Consider the following 17,425-nt stretch of genomic DNA (forward strand, 5'->3'; position numbering starts at 1 on the left):
CCTGGGACTTGTCATTGCAAACCCAAGGAAGCCCTTCGCCCCTCATTATGATCCAACGTTTCTGGAAGGTGGTAGGCAAACTACGATTGATTTTATTGTTATATCTAGTGTCCTTGAAGAGAGGGTAACTAAGTTCAAAGTACACATAACGGCACTGAACGACCATGCTGCCCTTAGTATCCATTTTCGTTTGTCTCCGGTATTTAGGACGCAAAGTATAATGAGTGCTCTGAAGCAGAATTCGTTAACCCTGGATAAAATAAATGGGTTTTCGCTAAAATGGGAGAAAATGGACCCGCAGGAGATCCCGAGGAAAGTTATTAGTTCTGCGTCTGCAGAAGTCCTTAAATGCCTAGATTCGACAACCCCCGATGAGGAAGTTTTAACTAATTTCAGGGTGATATTGGAGACCATAAAATCTGAGCTGTCTGTACATTCTAAAAAATCGGGGCAGAAAAAACTAGGGTGGTTTAACCATAGATGTACTAGGGCCCATTCCACACTGAAGAAGGCCCTTAATAGAACACACAAGAACCCTGAAGAAATTGTAAAGCTCAGAAGGGAGTCCAGTGCTGCCCTAAAAGAGAGGAATTCAGAAAAGGGGGTGGTGATGAACAGAGTGCCTGAATTAAGCAGACCACTCTTACCCAGTCCAAAGATCAGGGCTTGATCCATCACCGTTTTTTAGCTCACTGCACCATCCCAGCTCAGAACTTGGCTATATGCAAATTAGTCTGGTCCTGTCCCAGTGCATGATGGGAACAGGGCAAACCAAACTACCAAGCCAATTCTTGTACTGGGAAGGAAACAAGCTTCCGGGGACCGGTTTCTGCCATTTCAGGCGTCGTCGGCCCGGCTTGCTTGAATCCTGATGGTGCAATGAGCAAGGGACTCACATCTGAGTATACCCTTCCACGCTTATGGTGGACAAAATGATTCAGAAAAGGGGGTGGTGATGAACAGAGTGCCTGAATTAAGCAGACCACTCTTACCCAGTCCAAAGATCAGGGCTTGATCCATCACCGTTTTTTAGCTCACTGCACCATCCCAGCTCAGAACTTGGCTATATGCAAATTAGTCTGGTCCTGTCCCAGTGCATGATAGGAACAGGGCAAACCAAACTACCAAGCCAATTCTTGTACTGGGAAGGAAACAAGCTTCCGGGGACCAGTTTCTGCCATTTCAGGCATCGTAGGCCCGGCTTGCTTGAATCCTGATGGTGCAATGAGCAAGGGACTCACATCTGAGTATACCCTTCCACGCTTATGGTGGACAAAATGATTCAGAAAAGGGGGTGGTGATGAACAGAGTGCCTGAATTAAGCAGACCACTCTTACCCAGTCCAAAGATCAGGGCTTGATCCATCACCGTTTTTTAGCTCACTGCACCATCCCAGCTCAGAACTTGGCTATATGCAAATTAGTCTGGTCCTGTCCCAGTGCATGATGGGAACAGGGCAAACCAAACTACCAAGCCAATTCTTGCACTGGGAAGGAAACAAGCTTCCGGGGACCGGTTTCTGCCATTTCAGGCGTCGTCGGCCCGGCTTGCTTGAATCCTGATGGTGCAATGAGTAAGGGACTCACATCTGAGTATACCCTTCCACGCTTATGGTGGACAAAATGATTCAGAAAAGGGGGTGGTGATGAACAGAGTGCCTGAATTAAGCAGACCACTCTTACCCAGTCCAAAGATCAGGGCTTGATCCATCACCGTTTTTTAGCTCACTGCACCATCCCAGCTCAGAACTTGGCTATATGCAAATGAGTCTGGTCCTGTCCCAGTGCATGATGGGAACAGGGCAAACCAAACTACCAAGCCAATTCTTGTACTGGGAAGGAAACAAGCTTTCCGGGGACCGGTTTCTGCCATTTCAGGCGTCGTCGGCCCGGCTTGCTTGAATCCTGATGGTGCAATGAGCAAGGGACTCACATCTGAGTATACCCTTCCACGCTTATGGTGGACAAAATGATTCAGAAAAGGGGGTGGTGATGAACAGAGTGCCTGAATTAAGCAGACCACTCTTACCCAGTCCAAAGATCAGGGCTTGATCCATCACCGTTTTTTAGCTCACTGCACCATCCCAGCTCAGAACTTGGCTATATGCAAATTAGTCTGGTCCTGTCCCAGTGCATGATGGGAACAGGGCAAACCAAACTACCAAGCCAATTCTTGTACTGGGAAGGAAACAAGCTTCCGGGGACCGGTTTCTGCCATTTCAGGCGTCGTCGGCCCGGCTTGCTTGAATCCTGATGGTGCAATGAGTAAGGGACTCACATCTGAGTATACCCTTCCACGCTTATGGTGGACAAAATGATTCAGAAAAGGGGGTGGTGATGAACAGAGTGCCTGAATTAAGCAGACCACTCTTACCCAGTCCAAAGATCAGGGCTTGATCCATCACCGTTTTTTAGCTCACTGCACCATCCCAGCTCAGAACTTGGCTATATGCAAATTAGTCTGGTCCTGTCCCAGTGCATGATGGGAACAGGGCAAACCAAACTACCAAGCCAATTCTTGTACTGGGAAGGAAACAAGCTTCCGGGGACCGGTTTCTGCCATTTCAGGCGTCGTCGGCCCGGCTTGCTTGAATCCTGATGGTGCAATGAGCAAGGGACTCACATCTGAGTATACCCTTCCACGCTTATGGTGGACAAAATGATTCAGAAAAGGGGGTGGTGATGAACAGAGTGCCTGAATTAAGCAGACCACTCTTACCCAGTCCAAAGATCAGGGCTTGATCCATCACCATTTTTTAGCTCACTGCACCATCCCAGCTCAGAACTTGGCTATATGCAAATGAGTCTGGTCCTGTCCCAGTGCATGATGGGAACAGGGCAAACCAAACTACCAAGCCAATTCTTGTACTGGGAAGGAAACAAGCTTTCCGGGGACCAGTTTCTGCCATTTCAGGCGTCGTCGGCCCGGCTTGCTTGAATCCTGATGGTGCAATGAGCAAGGGACTCACATCTGAGTATACCCTTCCACGCTTATGGTGGACAAAATGATTCAGAAAAGATATCACTGTTGGACTCCCTGGGCAAGATGGCCGGTAGAGTAATACTAGAACGCCTACAACAGTGGGCGGATGAAGGGGAGATCCTCTTGGACCTACAGTATGGGTTTCGGGAGGGTCTAGGAACGATAGAACAGGCCCTGAACTTGTCACTGCTTTTGGGGAAATATGTTAATGCTAAGGGAGGCCAGATTTATTTGGTGTATGTAGACCTCTCAGCAGCCTTTGACTGTGTATCCCATAATAAACTCTGGTCCATCTTAGAGGAAATGGGTGTCGAATTGCCACTGGTGAACTTCCTTCGTGAATTATACTCGAATGCATCAGCAAGGGTGAGGTTTGGGACCCATGGCGAGCTAACCGCGTCGATCGGAATAGAGAGGGGAGTGAGACAAGGATGTGTCGTGGCCCCATTCCTCTTCACGCTATATACCAACGGGTTGGAGAGGGATATGATCAATGGGAGCTGGGACCTTCCGGCAGTAAAACATCATCTAATTCCCGCCCTTCTCTACGCCGACGATGCAGTGATACTGGCCAGAACCCCCCTTGAACTACAGAAGGCACTCAACAGGTATTCAAAATTCATGGGCAAGCTAGACCTGCGCATAAATATTAAAAAAACCTTCGTTATGACGGTAGGTCCAGGGAAAAAAGGCTAAATAACATATACCTGGGAAAGGAGAAACTAAACACCACAGAGCAATATCCATATCTGGGCATCATAATGGATAATAGACTCAACTGGAAACCTGCGTTTGAGTCCAGAAAGCTTCTCTTAATGAGAGCGACAATGGCCCTGGTAAATTTCTCCAAAAAATTAGGCAAAAGACCCCCATTAGAACTCCTCCAAATATACAAGGCAAAATGCCAATCAGTTGCACTGTATGGGTCAGGTGTATGGGGGTATCTTAACAACCCCACTTTACAAACAGTGGAAAATGCATTCTTGAGGTTCCTTTTGGTTGCCCCTAAGACTACATCCACCTACGCATGCCATTCTGAGCTAGGTATTCCTTATCTGAGGGACCTCGCAAAAACAGAACCACTCCTTCTGTGGCACCGTATCTGGTCAACTGACAAAAATCATTTTACGCAGGGGATTATTTTAGATTGTATGTCCCTTGACCATTCCCACAAGATCGGATGGTTACTGTATGTAAAGCGCTTCTTAACCGATCTGGGTCTGGAAAGACATTACCTTAATCCATCCTCCATTCGCTCCATTCCAAGAAAGTCACTGAAGGTTATGTGTCTAGCGCATTTAAATGAACTAAGGCTGGCTAAGGAGGTAATTAAACCATCAGTGCAACACTCCATAGCCATCCAATCGACATTTTCTATTCAGCCTTACCTGACCCACAACTTTACCACTTTTGAAAGATTTTTGCTGGTTAGATTTAGGTTTAACATCTTTCATCGATTGGTTGCTTTTCCTCAAAACAAAAAATGGACACTAGACCTACCCCCGTGCCCTTGCGACGACATATCGGTCCAGACAACAATGCACACCATTCTATTCTGCAAATTCTATACAGAACATAGAAAGTTATGGTTGATTCCCATACTGCGTTATATGGGCGTCATAAGATGTCGCCCGGCGCTGTTATATTTGCAGCTCTTGGAACAGGAGGGGATAGCAAGGCATATCGTGAAATTTCTTAAATGTATTTTCAGACACCGACCGAATATATAATTATGCATGGAGCTTGTAAAGGTTTATTTTATTGAAACTATGTACCTGTTATCCGAAATTATGAGCTATGTCAAACTGTACAGATTTTTAATCTGGGGGTGCAGGGTAGCGGTTAGTGAGGATAATATAATTTTGTTTTTAAATGTATATTTTTTTTAATGAATTTCTAATTGATATGATGTTTTGTAATCGTGAAAATTGCTTTTATGGATTTTTAACAAGAAAAGAAACCGAATAAAGACAAATTGAATTGAATAGTAGTTATGTCCAACGGGCTCCTTGATTCTTTAGATGCCTCCACAGCCACCCAAGGAGGGTTCCTTGCACAGAGCAAGGGACTACCATTTTATTTTTTAAGTCTGTTTATAAATAACCATAAAGGAGGAGCATTTTAACACGCATTTAATCATTTCTTTTTTAATTTCTTTTTACTTGTTGGCGGTCATGATGTTAAGCAGAGCAAATCCCTAAGCAAACTTCTACCTGTTGTCAGTACTACAATTGATTACCTTTCTGTCAGTGCCAACTGACCACCTTTCTGTGCATAAACACAGCACTCTTTACGAGTTGTGGTGTGGTGTGTAATCTTAATCGAATCCATGAAACTTCTAACAAATTGAACTCAGGAGTTGCTTGATTTGAAGACTGTAGGATTCACGCCCTATTTGGGAGTTATATTCCAGAAGGTGGAAGAGATAATTGGCTGAATTATGGGCGACTTGCCAGAAAAACGTCCAGTTTAATACATAGATGGTATAGACTCCCACTTTGGACTGAATGCCTAGGCATGCTATGCCTTTGTTAAAATAGTAATTTGACTGTGGGGGCTGGCACTATTGGACTTGTAAGGTTATTGTTCGGCCACAATAGACACTTGAATAACTGATTTAGTAAAGGTGCTAGTACTGATGAACCACTTTTTTGACTTAAGAAGTTTGACTTTGTAGAGCGCCAGTTTTTAAAGCCCTTTTGCTACAATGTGTGACACCTGGAGTCTTCTTGTATATTTGAAAATCTTGGTGCACGTTACTTGGCAGCTCTTTATATAAAGCACTACTCGCCCTTGTTGGATCATCCTTTCCTGCCGGGGAGATTTTTTCATGGTTCTGGGTGCCACCTTTGGGCTAGAGCAATGATATGTCATGGGCAAGCTATTTAACTTAGATGAATTATATTCTTTCAATGAACTACAAGCCAAATATAGCATCCAGACGAGTGGTTTCTATAAATATTTCCAAATACACAACTTCATTAGACCCAACACCTTTGGCCACTACCAAGACACCACACCAGTGCTTATGATAGTTATTGATGGAAGGAAGATAGTAAGTCTCTACATGATTGTTTGGTATCAAGTTAAGTTTTGCATGTTTTGGAGATAGCTGGCCAGTGTACCTTAGTGCGCCACAAGCATAGAAGATCTACAAGATGCTGTAATTCAGGGTCCTAGATTCGCAAATACTGCTGAATTCAAAGCACTGCATGATTTGTATTACATCCCCGAGAAGCTACGTGCCTGGGGGTGCGATTAGGATTCATGCTAGTCCTACTGCGGACAGGCAAAGGTCGTATATATGTTCGCGTTGGGGAATGAAGCAGTTATGGAATAAGAGGTTTAAGGAACTCTGGTTATTTACTGGTGTCATATTGTTGCCTTCTAAGAGGTTAGACTGAGGAAGAGGTGTATTCTGATGACTGACTAGATTAGAACGCGATGTTCTGTGAAAAGGTTGGCCCTGCTTTATTTATTTTACTTCATGGTTTCGTTTTTAATCTCCGATGCTTTTTGATGAGTACAATATCTATTCGAATGGAACCGAATTATATGAATGTTATTTATTGAGGTAATTTTAGTACTGTTGTTTCCCACACATATATTATTAAAAGGACATTCATTTGCATATAGAGATATTTTGCAGTTTCAACAAAGCTCTCATTATCCCATATGGACCTCTGGGGAGTGATCCTGGACCCTCTGCTCCGGTTTGCTCATCCTTGGTTTGTACTATGGAAATACACCATGTAATTCTCCTGACTGCATGAAGCGGGGGGAGTAGGCAACGACTTTGTGTTGTGCTTTTGGCGACATGTTTTTCATACTTCTCCCTGTCGCATTAAGGACAGAGCTGTGACCTAGATTTCGTACATGTCAATGAGTCTACATGTTTTGTTTTCCCAACCAGATCTAATTGGTTTTCCAAGACTTAGTCAATACATACACAGTGTTCATTGGTCATGTTCCATCCCACACTTGTTGCACGTATTTCACATAATCATTACAATGAGTCTACATGTTGCTGTTTGTTCTCAATATCTCATTTTGTAATATTCATTTGTGGATTGCCTCTTCCTAACAGATCACAGCTTTTTAATTTATCTTGTGCCTGAAATTCATGCTTCTTGTGCTTGCGCAGCACATACTTTGTATTAATATGGTCCAATGTCCTAATGCAGTCATGTTCTCCGATAATCTTTTCGTAGGTGGTATAGCTTGCAGGGTTTCATGGTCCTAGAGTCTGTAGAGATTGTCATGGATTCCTTATGCACTTGACATGCTTTCTTTTTATTTTCCAGGAGTCAAGGTACAGAGCAGACGCGCATCATTTTAAGCTGTTCTCAGACTGCATTGCTTCCGGTTATGGGGTTTCTCTCGAAAGACAGCCGCCTCCACGAGAACATTGAGATTTCATCTCTTCAGAAGGTACTGGCAACAAGATCCTCACCTTCTTAGTCTTTCATCTTGCAAGCACATAGCATTACGTCTCAAAGAGGAGAAGCTCAAACTGGGAATGACTAACAAGACACATTTTCCTATTTATTGTTAGATTTTCATGTAAAATAGTTTTTTAAGGAGTTACACCAAGCAGAACCTGTGAGTGGAAATCATTGCACTGATGACGCAATAAAGGTATTAGGAGTAGAAAAGTGTTGTAGTGCCTAGAAGGGAGTGCGCAACACTGTGAGGTATCAGCAACAAGATGTGTTCTGATTTTGCAATGGTCTTGTCCTGTGGGACACTAGACCTATCCCGTTCACTCTCCCTAAAAGGATCTAAGCTGAGCCGAAAACATAACTAATATATATGTCGAAAACAAATTCAATGCTGAAAAGCATGCACAGCAATTTTCTTAACCTCCGTAACGTGGAGGATGTAATTTTCGCATGTTGTTTCAAACAGAGGAAGAGTCATGATAAGATACTTGTAATTGAGATGTTCAAGAATGGCAGAAGGACATTTTTGTTCATAGAAAAGGTGGTAACCTCAACTAGGAACCAGCCCTATGTAAATCCGTCTTGGTCCTCCCCCCTACTGAAGAGGCCCTAATAGGCTGCCACTGGTCAGGGGTTCCATTTGTTCGGTTCTAAGGGGGCCAGGCCAGACCTGCCAGTTTGGGTTGAATTGTTCCTATTGGAGCAGGATCAAGGCTGATTTGCACATAGACCGTATCTAGCTAAGATTACATAGTGGGAAAAGAAATGATGGGCTTGGGTGCCGCCCAAGTAATTGTCTGTAGTTGAGATTAATTAATGTATTCCACCCATCCTTTTTTTTGTTATCCTCTTTACTTCACGTCACACACATAACTGGGTGCATTGGATACAGTTCCGGACAGTGATTCTGATTACAAGATGCAAATTTGCATCAGCACCTTGAGCAGCACATTAGTGATGGGCAAACCTGGTGTTCAAAGTCGTTGGCCCACCTGTAAGTGGCGACCAGGCATTACCTCGCAAGCGAATACACTGTGTGACTGCACTCATATACTGTTGGATTCCTGTATGGTCCCTGGGATGATCTGTGCGACCGCCCTTCGAATCTGGGCTCTTGGGGGAAGGAGGGGCCTACACTGCGTGCCACCTCCCATGTGACACACAGTCTGTGCGCCTGCTGATGCTTCTGCATATTGTGCTCTGGGGTAACTATGTATACAAGGCCTTAGATACAGTACTCGGCACAATACCCTAAAGCAACAAAAAAAATCAAATGTATTCTTTTGGCAAATGATGCTCATGCCATGCCAATCTCTATCTTGAATATTAGTCTTAAGTTTATGAAGGATTTAAAAGCTTTCTTTTTAGATTAAGTCTACGAGACAGCGCAACGTGTCTGGTTGTAAAAGACATGCTGTGAGCTTACCAAAAACATACTGGCTTGCATCCTGCTTATTGCTTACTACTGGTTGACCTTACTGTCACTCTCATTTGCCAGCTTCTTATTCAGTGGCTTGCCTTGTCAATCTTGTGTATGTCCCGCCGATAGAGCATAGCCAATTTACTTGTGTGCTTCCACTGCACACTTTTAGGAACTACTTAAAAAAAAATTAAGCACTAAACAAGAGTACATTTGTTTTCCAGCTGTCTCCTTAGTGTGATTCTCCTTCACCACCCTCTGTGTTGCCCCCACGCTTCTGTGCTTCTCCCCTGCCCATGATGCTTTCTCACCAGTGTACTTCTCTTCCCAGCACAACACAACTCTCTCTCATGCTGGTGTTCTACCCCCGTTCTCCAAAATGTTTTCTCTCTCACCCTTTTGTTTTCCCCTCCCCATCCATATCCTCCTAGGTGCTTCCCCCATCGATACCCTCTTTGATACCCCCACACACGTGCCCTCCTTGTTACTTCCCCCTACCCATGCCCACGTTGGTGCTTCCCCTCACCCACGCCCTCTTTGGGGGGGCCCTTCCAATCCTTGATCAGTTGCTTCTATAAACTCCGTGCTGCTCCCCCTCCCCACCTGCTTTCATTTCCCCCCCCCGAACTCTGATCGGTAAATTAAAAATAAAATGTCCACATCATTTTGTAGGTGCACTTATGTGTGCCTACACAATGAGAGGCAGTCGCGTCATAGACTTGCAGCAGTAGGCATCATGAACAAGTCTTTGATGCTCCCTGGTGGACCTGCCAGACAGCAGGAGCTCTTAATCAGCATACCTAACCTGCCATGGTGGCATGAGGTCTCCTTCCTTCCTGAGGCAACGCCAGTCGAGATAGAGTGGTCCATATTTTTTACAGGCTTGAGACGATTTGTTGATGGGTTTAATTAATGTAAACATCCAGAAGTCGGGAATTCATGACCCTGGTTATTGTGTGAGATGCTGGAGCATTTCGAGAGTTTCTCTGCATAATTATGTATACATTTTAGGAATTTTTGTCCAGTGAATTTGATAAATTGTTATATGAAGCCCTTTGCTTGGTCCCATTACAACATTCTTCGGAGCAGAATCCACTTCCACACCTAGCAGAGAGGTTCAAGCTTGCGCAGTCCGAAGTGAGCATGGTATAAAAACATCTTGCTGAGCAACTTAAATTCCAGTCCTGTTCTTGTAGGTTCTGCTTTGCTGTGCACACTCGTTTGCGATCTTTTTAGATATGCTTTAAAAACTCTCTTGTCCTTATTTCAAACAGTTAACATTTTTGGTTGTAATATTTTCTTAATGTTATCTGTTTTTTGAGCTACTTTAGTAGATATTTGTCTGTTACATTTTGGAGGCCATAAAAAGTGAGGTCGTCTTGTGTTATAATAATCAGTTTGATTGTTTCCACAATTTCCCTCAAGATGTAATGGTTTGTAATCCTTCTAGTTTAATTGCAACATTACTATTTCTCACAGTCATTTTTAACGTCTTTAAAATTTAGTTTTCTGACTTCTTTTTCGCTTTTTGGTACTAATGCCAGATTTATGTCATGCATTTCATGGTTGGATGAGCTTGCTTGTATTCTGAGGAAACACATTTCACACATACCTTTATCCCCACAGCCACTGCTGCCGAACACTGGGATGGGACGATTGTGTAAACTGGTTGATGCTGTCTCTCTGAAAGTTGTTGTCGAACGGCTCAAACAGCACCTGGGACTGCCTCATGTTCGTCTGGCGCTTGGCGTGGGGAAGACTTTAGGTACAGAACAGAAATGATGTTCTCAAAGACATACAAGATCTATAATGTATGCTATATATTTTACAAGGTTCAGAAGGCAGCTGAAACTTTGAGAATGTCACTGCTCCATAATTGGGTGACTCTAAAATTCTAGATTCGTTTTAGGCCATAAACTGAAAACTACAAGCCACAATGTTGTATAGAATGCATTCCCCGATATTCTTTACCAGCCTACCCAACATGGAGTTGCTTGCTTCACAAGCACTCTGCATATGGTTTCATTCTCATGATAGTGGGCATTTACAGTTCTCATTGCAGTTCCATGGGCACATAGTGCACCTGTTTACATTGCCAGAAGGTGCTTTAATTCTGTGATGCACCACTTTGCACCCATAGGATAATCCAGCACCTGACCTCGTTGCTGTATTCCATAACCTGTCCCTGATGTTCTCGAGTACTTACCATTTCATGGGTCCTCCTTTTCTCTCTTCTGGGATCCGGTGAAGACAACATCCATAACAAATTGCAACCTTCCTACTGCTGTACCCAGTTACCAGTGGTATTTGTGTATCACTCGCATAGTGCTCTGCTTCAATGTAGCTGCACTGACATTTGGAAGTTTCTGTTTGCTAAACTTTCCGTTAGGCAACATTTCCTTTCAATCCGGCCAGGAGTAGTAAAACACTGTAAATTCTTAAAGCGAGAGCAGTCATCATGACCGGTATATTTTTGTAATGAACTGTGGGGCGAGTCACAAAGGCATTTGAGGCACTATTACAGAAGCAGTACTACACATACTCTTACATACTCAAAATTGCAGTTCACAGAGCTACAGGAAAAGATCTATACCATATCCTGGTGCTGTCTCTGGTGTGGGGAGTTCCCTGCATAGGGTGTGTAGACCTGCGTATTTGTAATCCTATGTTTTGGATGTAAGTGTGGGAGTGACTGCAAAATGGGGAAAAGCCTCAAAAGTGGTAGGAGGAAAAGTACAATTACGGATGGGCCGGGTAAAGTGTGATGTATTCCTATAGGTACTGTATCGATTCCCCTATTCCTGACCCTGGTTTGGTTAATAATTAACTAGCAGCCATCCAACGGTGCAAAAACCGTTATCTGATTAAGCCACACCACGGCACAGAAGCGCGTTTAGGTCATAACGCATGCCAGCTAATTAGACAAGCGATATTCCTCCAGCCCCTGATAAGGCATACGGAGTTCTCAAAACAAATCAAACCTACAGCGACCTGGGAAATTCCCATAGCCATTGTTTTGATTTCACCGAGAACTTCAGCAAAAGAATGTGCGAACGAGCCCGTTCATATGACATCCTTATTGACGTATATATGTCCATCCTTACGTCAATCTCGGCACCTTTCAGGTATAAATATTACCGACATTGCCTTAAGCAAACACATGCGGTGGTGACGAGATCGGAGCAGCGAGACGTGCCGAGGAGCCCAGCAGAGAGCGAAGCCCACAGGCGATGCCCCGCCTTCCTGACGCACTGAGAACGAGACGCTGCCTTTCTCCTGCAGAGAAATCCAGCTCCGGCGCTTCCAAGCAGCCCTCGCAGGCAGCTGGAATATCAAGACCTGGGATAAGAGATACCAGCCCTCCATCATTCTAGATCTCAGGTACAGAACTGAATAACCCCTCGCAGAGAATTCTCGAATCAGTCTCTTGGCAAAACAAACTTAACTTAAACTGCTACTTATCTACTCCCGCCCATGTATTAGGCTTAGGTCAGGTACATTGGGGTAGGCGTGAGTAGAAGCACCAGTTGAGTATGATTAGACCAATGTATATATGTATGTATCTATTTTATCCATTTTAAAGTATCATATGGCTCAGAAACCATATCAATGCTTTTACAGTATTATTTTATAATTCTGTCTCTACTGTATGCACTTTACTTAACTACAAGTATTGCAATAATAGCGATTCATTTCTCTTGTATGAGAAAAGAGACTGATCAATAAATAACATCTTTTATTGAACCACGCCCATCTCTTATTTCTCTACAAACTGGTGAAACTAAGAATGCACGTACTGACTGAGTAAAATAAGTTGTCTTTTGTTTTCACACGACTCTAGAGATACACTCTTGATTAGGGGAGAGCAAAGTTGTCATGTTCTATGGTTGTCAGAAACTAAATCCCTTCTTGTCTATCCAGGGAGGTTAAAATCCTCCTTGCCTATTCGAGAAAGTTTCTAGTGAACTCTGAGCTAGCTGGCAAACACTAAACTTTAAGTCTAATATCGTCGGTAGAAGACCTAGTTAACCTCTGCCCTAGGTCTATACTATTGAAGATATTATTCCAATGCGCAGAGCCTATTGGGATAATAGGAACTACACTACATGGCGCCCAACCGTTTGGATAGGCGATAAAACTAACGCAAGACATTAGAGTAACTCAGTCGTGCTTTTTCACACAGACCCCTTTTTTCCCATAATACTCCAAAGACGTCTGGAGTGGGTGAAAGGTCATATCCGCCAAACCTCGCAGGAGGAGACTCCTATGTATGGTTCTTGGTATATTCAACGTTGAAGGATACACTGTTCCAAAATATTGTGCATCTAATCTTTGTTTCCATAGAAACCTGATCTGCAAACAAACAGAATAACCTTTCTGTCAGTAAAATGACAGAAAGTGAAGAAGAAAGGGAGACAGTTAGACTAGCAGCTGAACTCCTAGAAGCAGATAATACTCTGCAGCAAAATGACCCGGATATAATACTCATCCCGGTCAACATAAGAAAATCTATAACCTTAAAACTTATAGAAAATGGACTAACACCAAGAGGTGGTACAGTCATATTCGTAATTGAGGCACATGAATATCGGCAGACAGAGGTATTCTATTCATGGATAAACTTTCCAGCAGCAAACGCTGTAACAAAGGACTTCCACTATTACAAAATAGAGGAACCTCCTAATGAGTACACTCCTTTCGAGGAGGTGGAAATACCACTCAAATTCCAAGAGCACCTGCTCTTGTTTAATGGCGCCCTAAAACATAATAATCACATCACCAGGCTCGGTCCACTAGGTAGACCAGGAGCAACGTGGCCGGTCCTAGCCGGATACACACCACATCCAGACATTGAAGAAATGCCTGCACCAGAACTTTTAGCACAGCTAAAACAATTAATAAAAATACATAGACAATTAGTCCAATATGTAATGCGGACTTCAACAATCCAACCAGCTATTAAAATTCCACAGCTGACCAGTCATCAGGGGAACACAAATAAAATTACACCACAGAACATACAGTCCTGTCTAGGTAAGGTACCCGCAAAACGGGAACAAATTCCTTTCTGGCTAGCACAAAAAATAACTCAAATAGAGGCGGTGTTTCCAGATACCACCCCTGTTGAGAAACATAGGATTCTGACTATCTGTCTTCCAATGGGAATCGCACCACATGTGGAGGACTGTGACACTTGGGGAACAGTCTTTGCTTCCATTTACACAAAAACACATGGTGTACCATCCATGTCAGTAATACCAGATGTGCTAAAACAGATTCAAGATGAATACGGTCCAGAACCCGCTTTAACTCTCGGTATGAAATTACTGAAAGACTTCAAGCAGGTCTCTGCAATATTATTAGCCAACATAAAGGGAGAAGCAGCAAATGTGGCGATTCGCCAGAGGTTAAAAGAGACAAATATAGCAGACCAACCATCTGAAATTGCCAGAATCATAGAAAAATCCTAGGAAGAGATAGTTTGGGTGGAATACCAGTGAAACCCCAACTAGTTGAAAGTCCTGAAAAGGTATTTATAAAACATAATTTAAACACTCAAAAAAAGAGCTGGGATGGAAATAAGCAATCCAATCCTAAAGAAAAAAGATTCCAGTCCAGAGGAAGGTCTCCTCGGCGGAGAGAAAGATCTCCTGACCAAGGACGCAAGTCTCCCCAAAGGGAGCCCTCTGTGAAAAAATACAACCTTAGAAATAGGGATAATATAAAAAAAACTGATAGATATCAAGATATTGATACACGTCCCTCTCAATCTTTTCAGACTTCCTCGCAGAAATCGGAAAGAAGAGGACGATCAGAACAAAGGGAAGAGCACGTCAAGTCAAAAGACAAAGAACCTGCTCATCTGAATAAAAAATTACAATTTCCAAAAAAGAAGGTAGCCAGTATTAAAGTAATCAACAATGCCGAGAATACTGAGGACACAGCTGAAAAACGGAGAATGGGCTCAGACAATGCTAGACAGCGCAGCAGAAGTGAGCATAGATCGCAAAGTCCTTATGAATCATCTGGAGACAGTGGACACGAATGAATACATTCAGGTGGAAACTGCAGATACCAGAGTTAGCAAACCTCATAAAATATATGAAATAACATTGCGTATAGAGGGGGATAAGACTAGAAAAATAAGGGGACTATTTTGGGATAATCTGTCCAAGGGCTATGACATCCTTCTAGCTGAACGAGACTGCCTTCTCAAACCATATTCCAATTCATAAAAAATATACACTTGCAAGAAAGTGGGCAGTAGCTCAAGCCCCTGCCTTATTATACAAATCATGTGGGATGGGATGAGGACTCTCCTCCTCACAAAATCCAGTTAAAAACACAACCTACTGCACAGAGGCAGTACCCGATTAAGCAAGAAGCTAAAAAAACAGGTACAAGAGATCCTAGACCAATTGGAATACCAGGGGGTGATTGAAACTTGCACCTCACAAATGAACAACCCTTTGTTTCCTGTCTCCAAGCCAGACAATTCATATCGTCTTGTTTTGGACTACAGACACCTTAACTCATGTTGCAAAATATTTGCAGTACAAAACTCGCATAGTGCTGCACTAATGAATAACATAGTGCGCAAAAAATACAAAACCACATTAGACATTTCTAATGGATTCTTTTGTCAATATATAGCACCAGAGAGCAGATATTTGACGGCGTTCTCAATAAATGGCACGCAAAAAAAATTTCTGTTGTTTGCCCCAGGGGTTCAAGAACAGCCCAGGATTATTCTCAGCGAGAGTAACCGAATTACTACAAACATATGATGATGAGGCATTATCTTATGTCGACGACATCTATCTAACAGATGATGACTTGGATACTCACTTGAAAAGAGTGAACACCATAATACTTGGGTTTGCAGCAGAGGGTTACAAATTTAACTTTAAAAAGTCAAGAATTGCCCATCTAACAGTCCTGTTTTTAGGATATGAACTATCAAGTGAAGGCAAAAGCCTGGCTGACAATTTCCTAGAGAAATGTGCTGTAATCCAAGCACCAAGAACACTAAAAAACTTACAATCAATTCTAGGCTTCCTACATTTCGGAAGAACTTACATTATAAATTATGCAGAGAGAATTAAACCTCTCTATGATCTAATAAAACCAGATTTTAAAAGAATCAATTGGACTCAAAAACACACAGAAATTTTGAGATCTTTACTAACAGATATGTTAGTTAAAACAAAATTACAAACACGTGAGAATACACGCAACCTTGTGATTCGAGTCAGCCCAGGAAGATGCGGATTCACATACCTGACCTCTAATGAGGGAGAGAAGGTACCAATAGCATACAAATCACACTTGTACACAAAAGCTGAAATTTTTTTTAGCATTAAGGAAAGCATTGTTCGTGCGGTTCAAACAGCTGTAGGAAAAGAAAAATACCAAGCAGACGGTAGACAGGTTACAGTCAGAACAGCAGAATCAGCTTTTGAGGCATTAACACCATGTAATTTACCAACAACTGCACTGAATCCAGAATGTATACAATGGGTAAATTCTGTTGCTACAGACAAAGTAAAATACTATTTTGACCCGGAAATGAAAGAATTAAAATATCTAGAATATGAGAGAGAATACCCTCTGCCAATCGACATTCTGCCTTTACGACAGTACGCCTGTGTAATATATACAGACGGTCATGCTCAGCCCTCAGTTTGGGGAGAGCTGGCTTACAAAGCCACATGCGAAATTGTGAAAGAAGTGTGGCGCGGAGGTAAATTAAGACCTCTACTCACAAAAACACACTCAGTGGAAAATAATTCAGAACAACAAACTGAAATAATAGCGTTAAAGATGGCGCTAGAAAATGCCGATCGCGAATTCCCGACACTCATAGTGTGCGATTCGTATTACTGCGTCAAATCATACAATAACGATTTGCAGACATGGATTCAAAACGGTTACAAAGATGAAACAGGTGCAACAATCAAGCAAAAATTGCATTGGGAACAAGTAGCTCTTTTACAGAAAGAACTACCAAAAACTCACGTGATACACTCACTGTGTCATCAGCGTGATGGCGTTCACGTTGCAGGGAATTCATTGGCTGAGACAGCCACAGCGGTAGCAACTAAATCGGCTTCCGTAGCTACAAAAAAGCGTGCAGTAAAACACATTGACGGTGAAACAGTGCTGGCAGTAAAAACGTCATCAAAAGGCGACTGCTCGGCACTACCGATCAATTACCCACTCAATTATACATACATAATCGATGCAAACTCAGTCCCTTTTGCTCGAATCCCTGGAGTGGGGGATAGAGTAATTCCAAACACGGACAGGAGAGGCTTGTTAATAGCAGACGCACATATGGGTGAGGGTCTCAGACACCTTAAGCAAAAAGATTCTCTGGATGAATTACAAGCAGTGTACTGGTGGCCAGGCATGAGCCTGCATCATCACATTTTTGTAAAAAACTGCCCAGACTGCAACAGAGATCGCAGTGCGAGCGAGGAGGACTATTGCCATGGCATTTCGCTCCAGATAAACAACAAGAACATGAAAGTACCCATCATGAAAATGCATCGTATTAACATAAAAAGACTAATTTACA

General features: G+C 42.9%; 1 protein-coding gene across 2 annotated transcripts in view; it reads left to right on the forward strand.

The window, feature by feature from the left end:
- Positions 1–17,425, forward strand: part of NIF3L1 (NGG1 interacting factor 3 like 1) — a 138,947-nt gene that overhangs the window by 76,692 nt on the left and 44,830 nt on the right. For both annotated transcript variants that reach the window (XM_078652611.1, XM_078652610.1), the window contains 2 exons: positions 7,287–7,413; positions 10,471–10,609. In XM_078652611.1, coding sequence (XP_078508737.1) covers positions 7,287–7,413; positions 10,471–10,609 — 266 coding nt within the window. The remainder of the gene's footprint in view (positions 1–7,286; positions 7,414–10,470; positions 10,610–17,425) is intronic.

This window comes from Lissotriton helveticus, chromosome 7, assembly GCF_964261635.1.
Source record: "Lissotriton helveticus chromosome 7, aLisHel1.1, whole genome shotgun sequence".
NCBI classification, from domain to species: domain Eukaryota; kingdom Metazoa; phylum Chordata; class Amphibia; order Caudata; family Salamandridae; genus Lissotriton; species Lissotriton helveticus.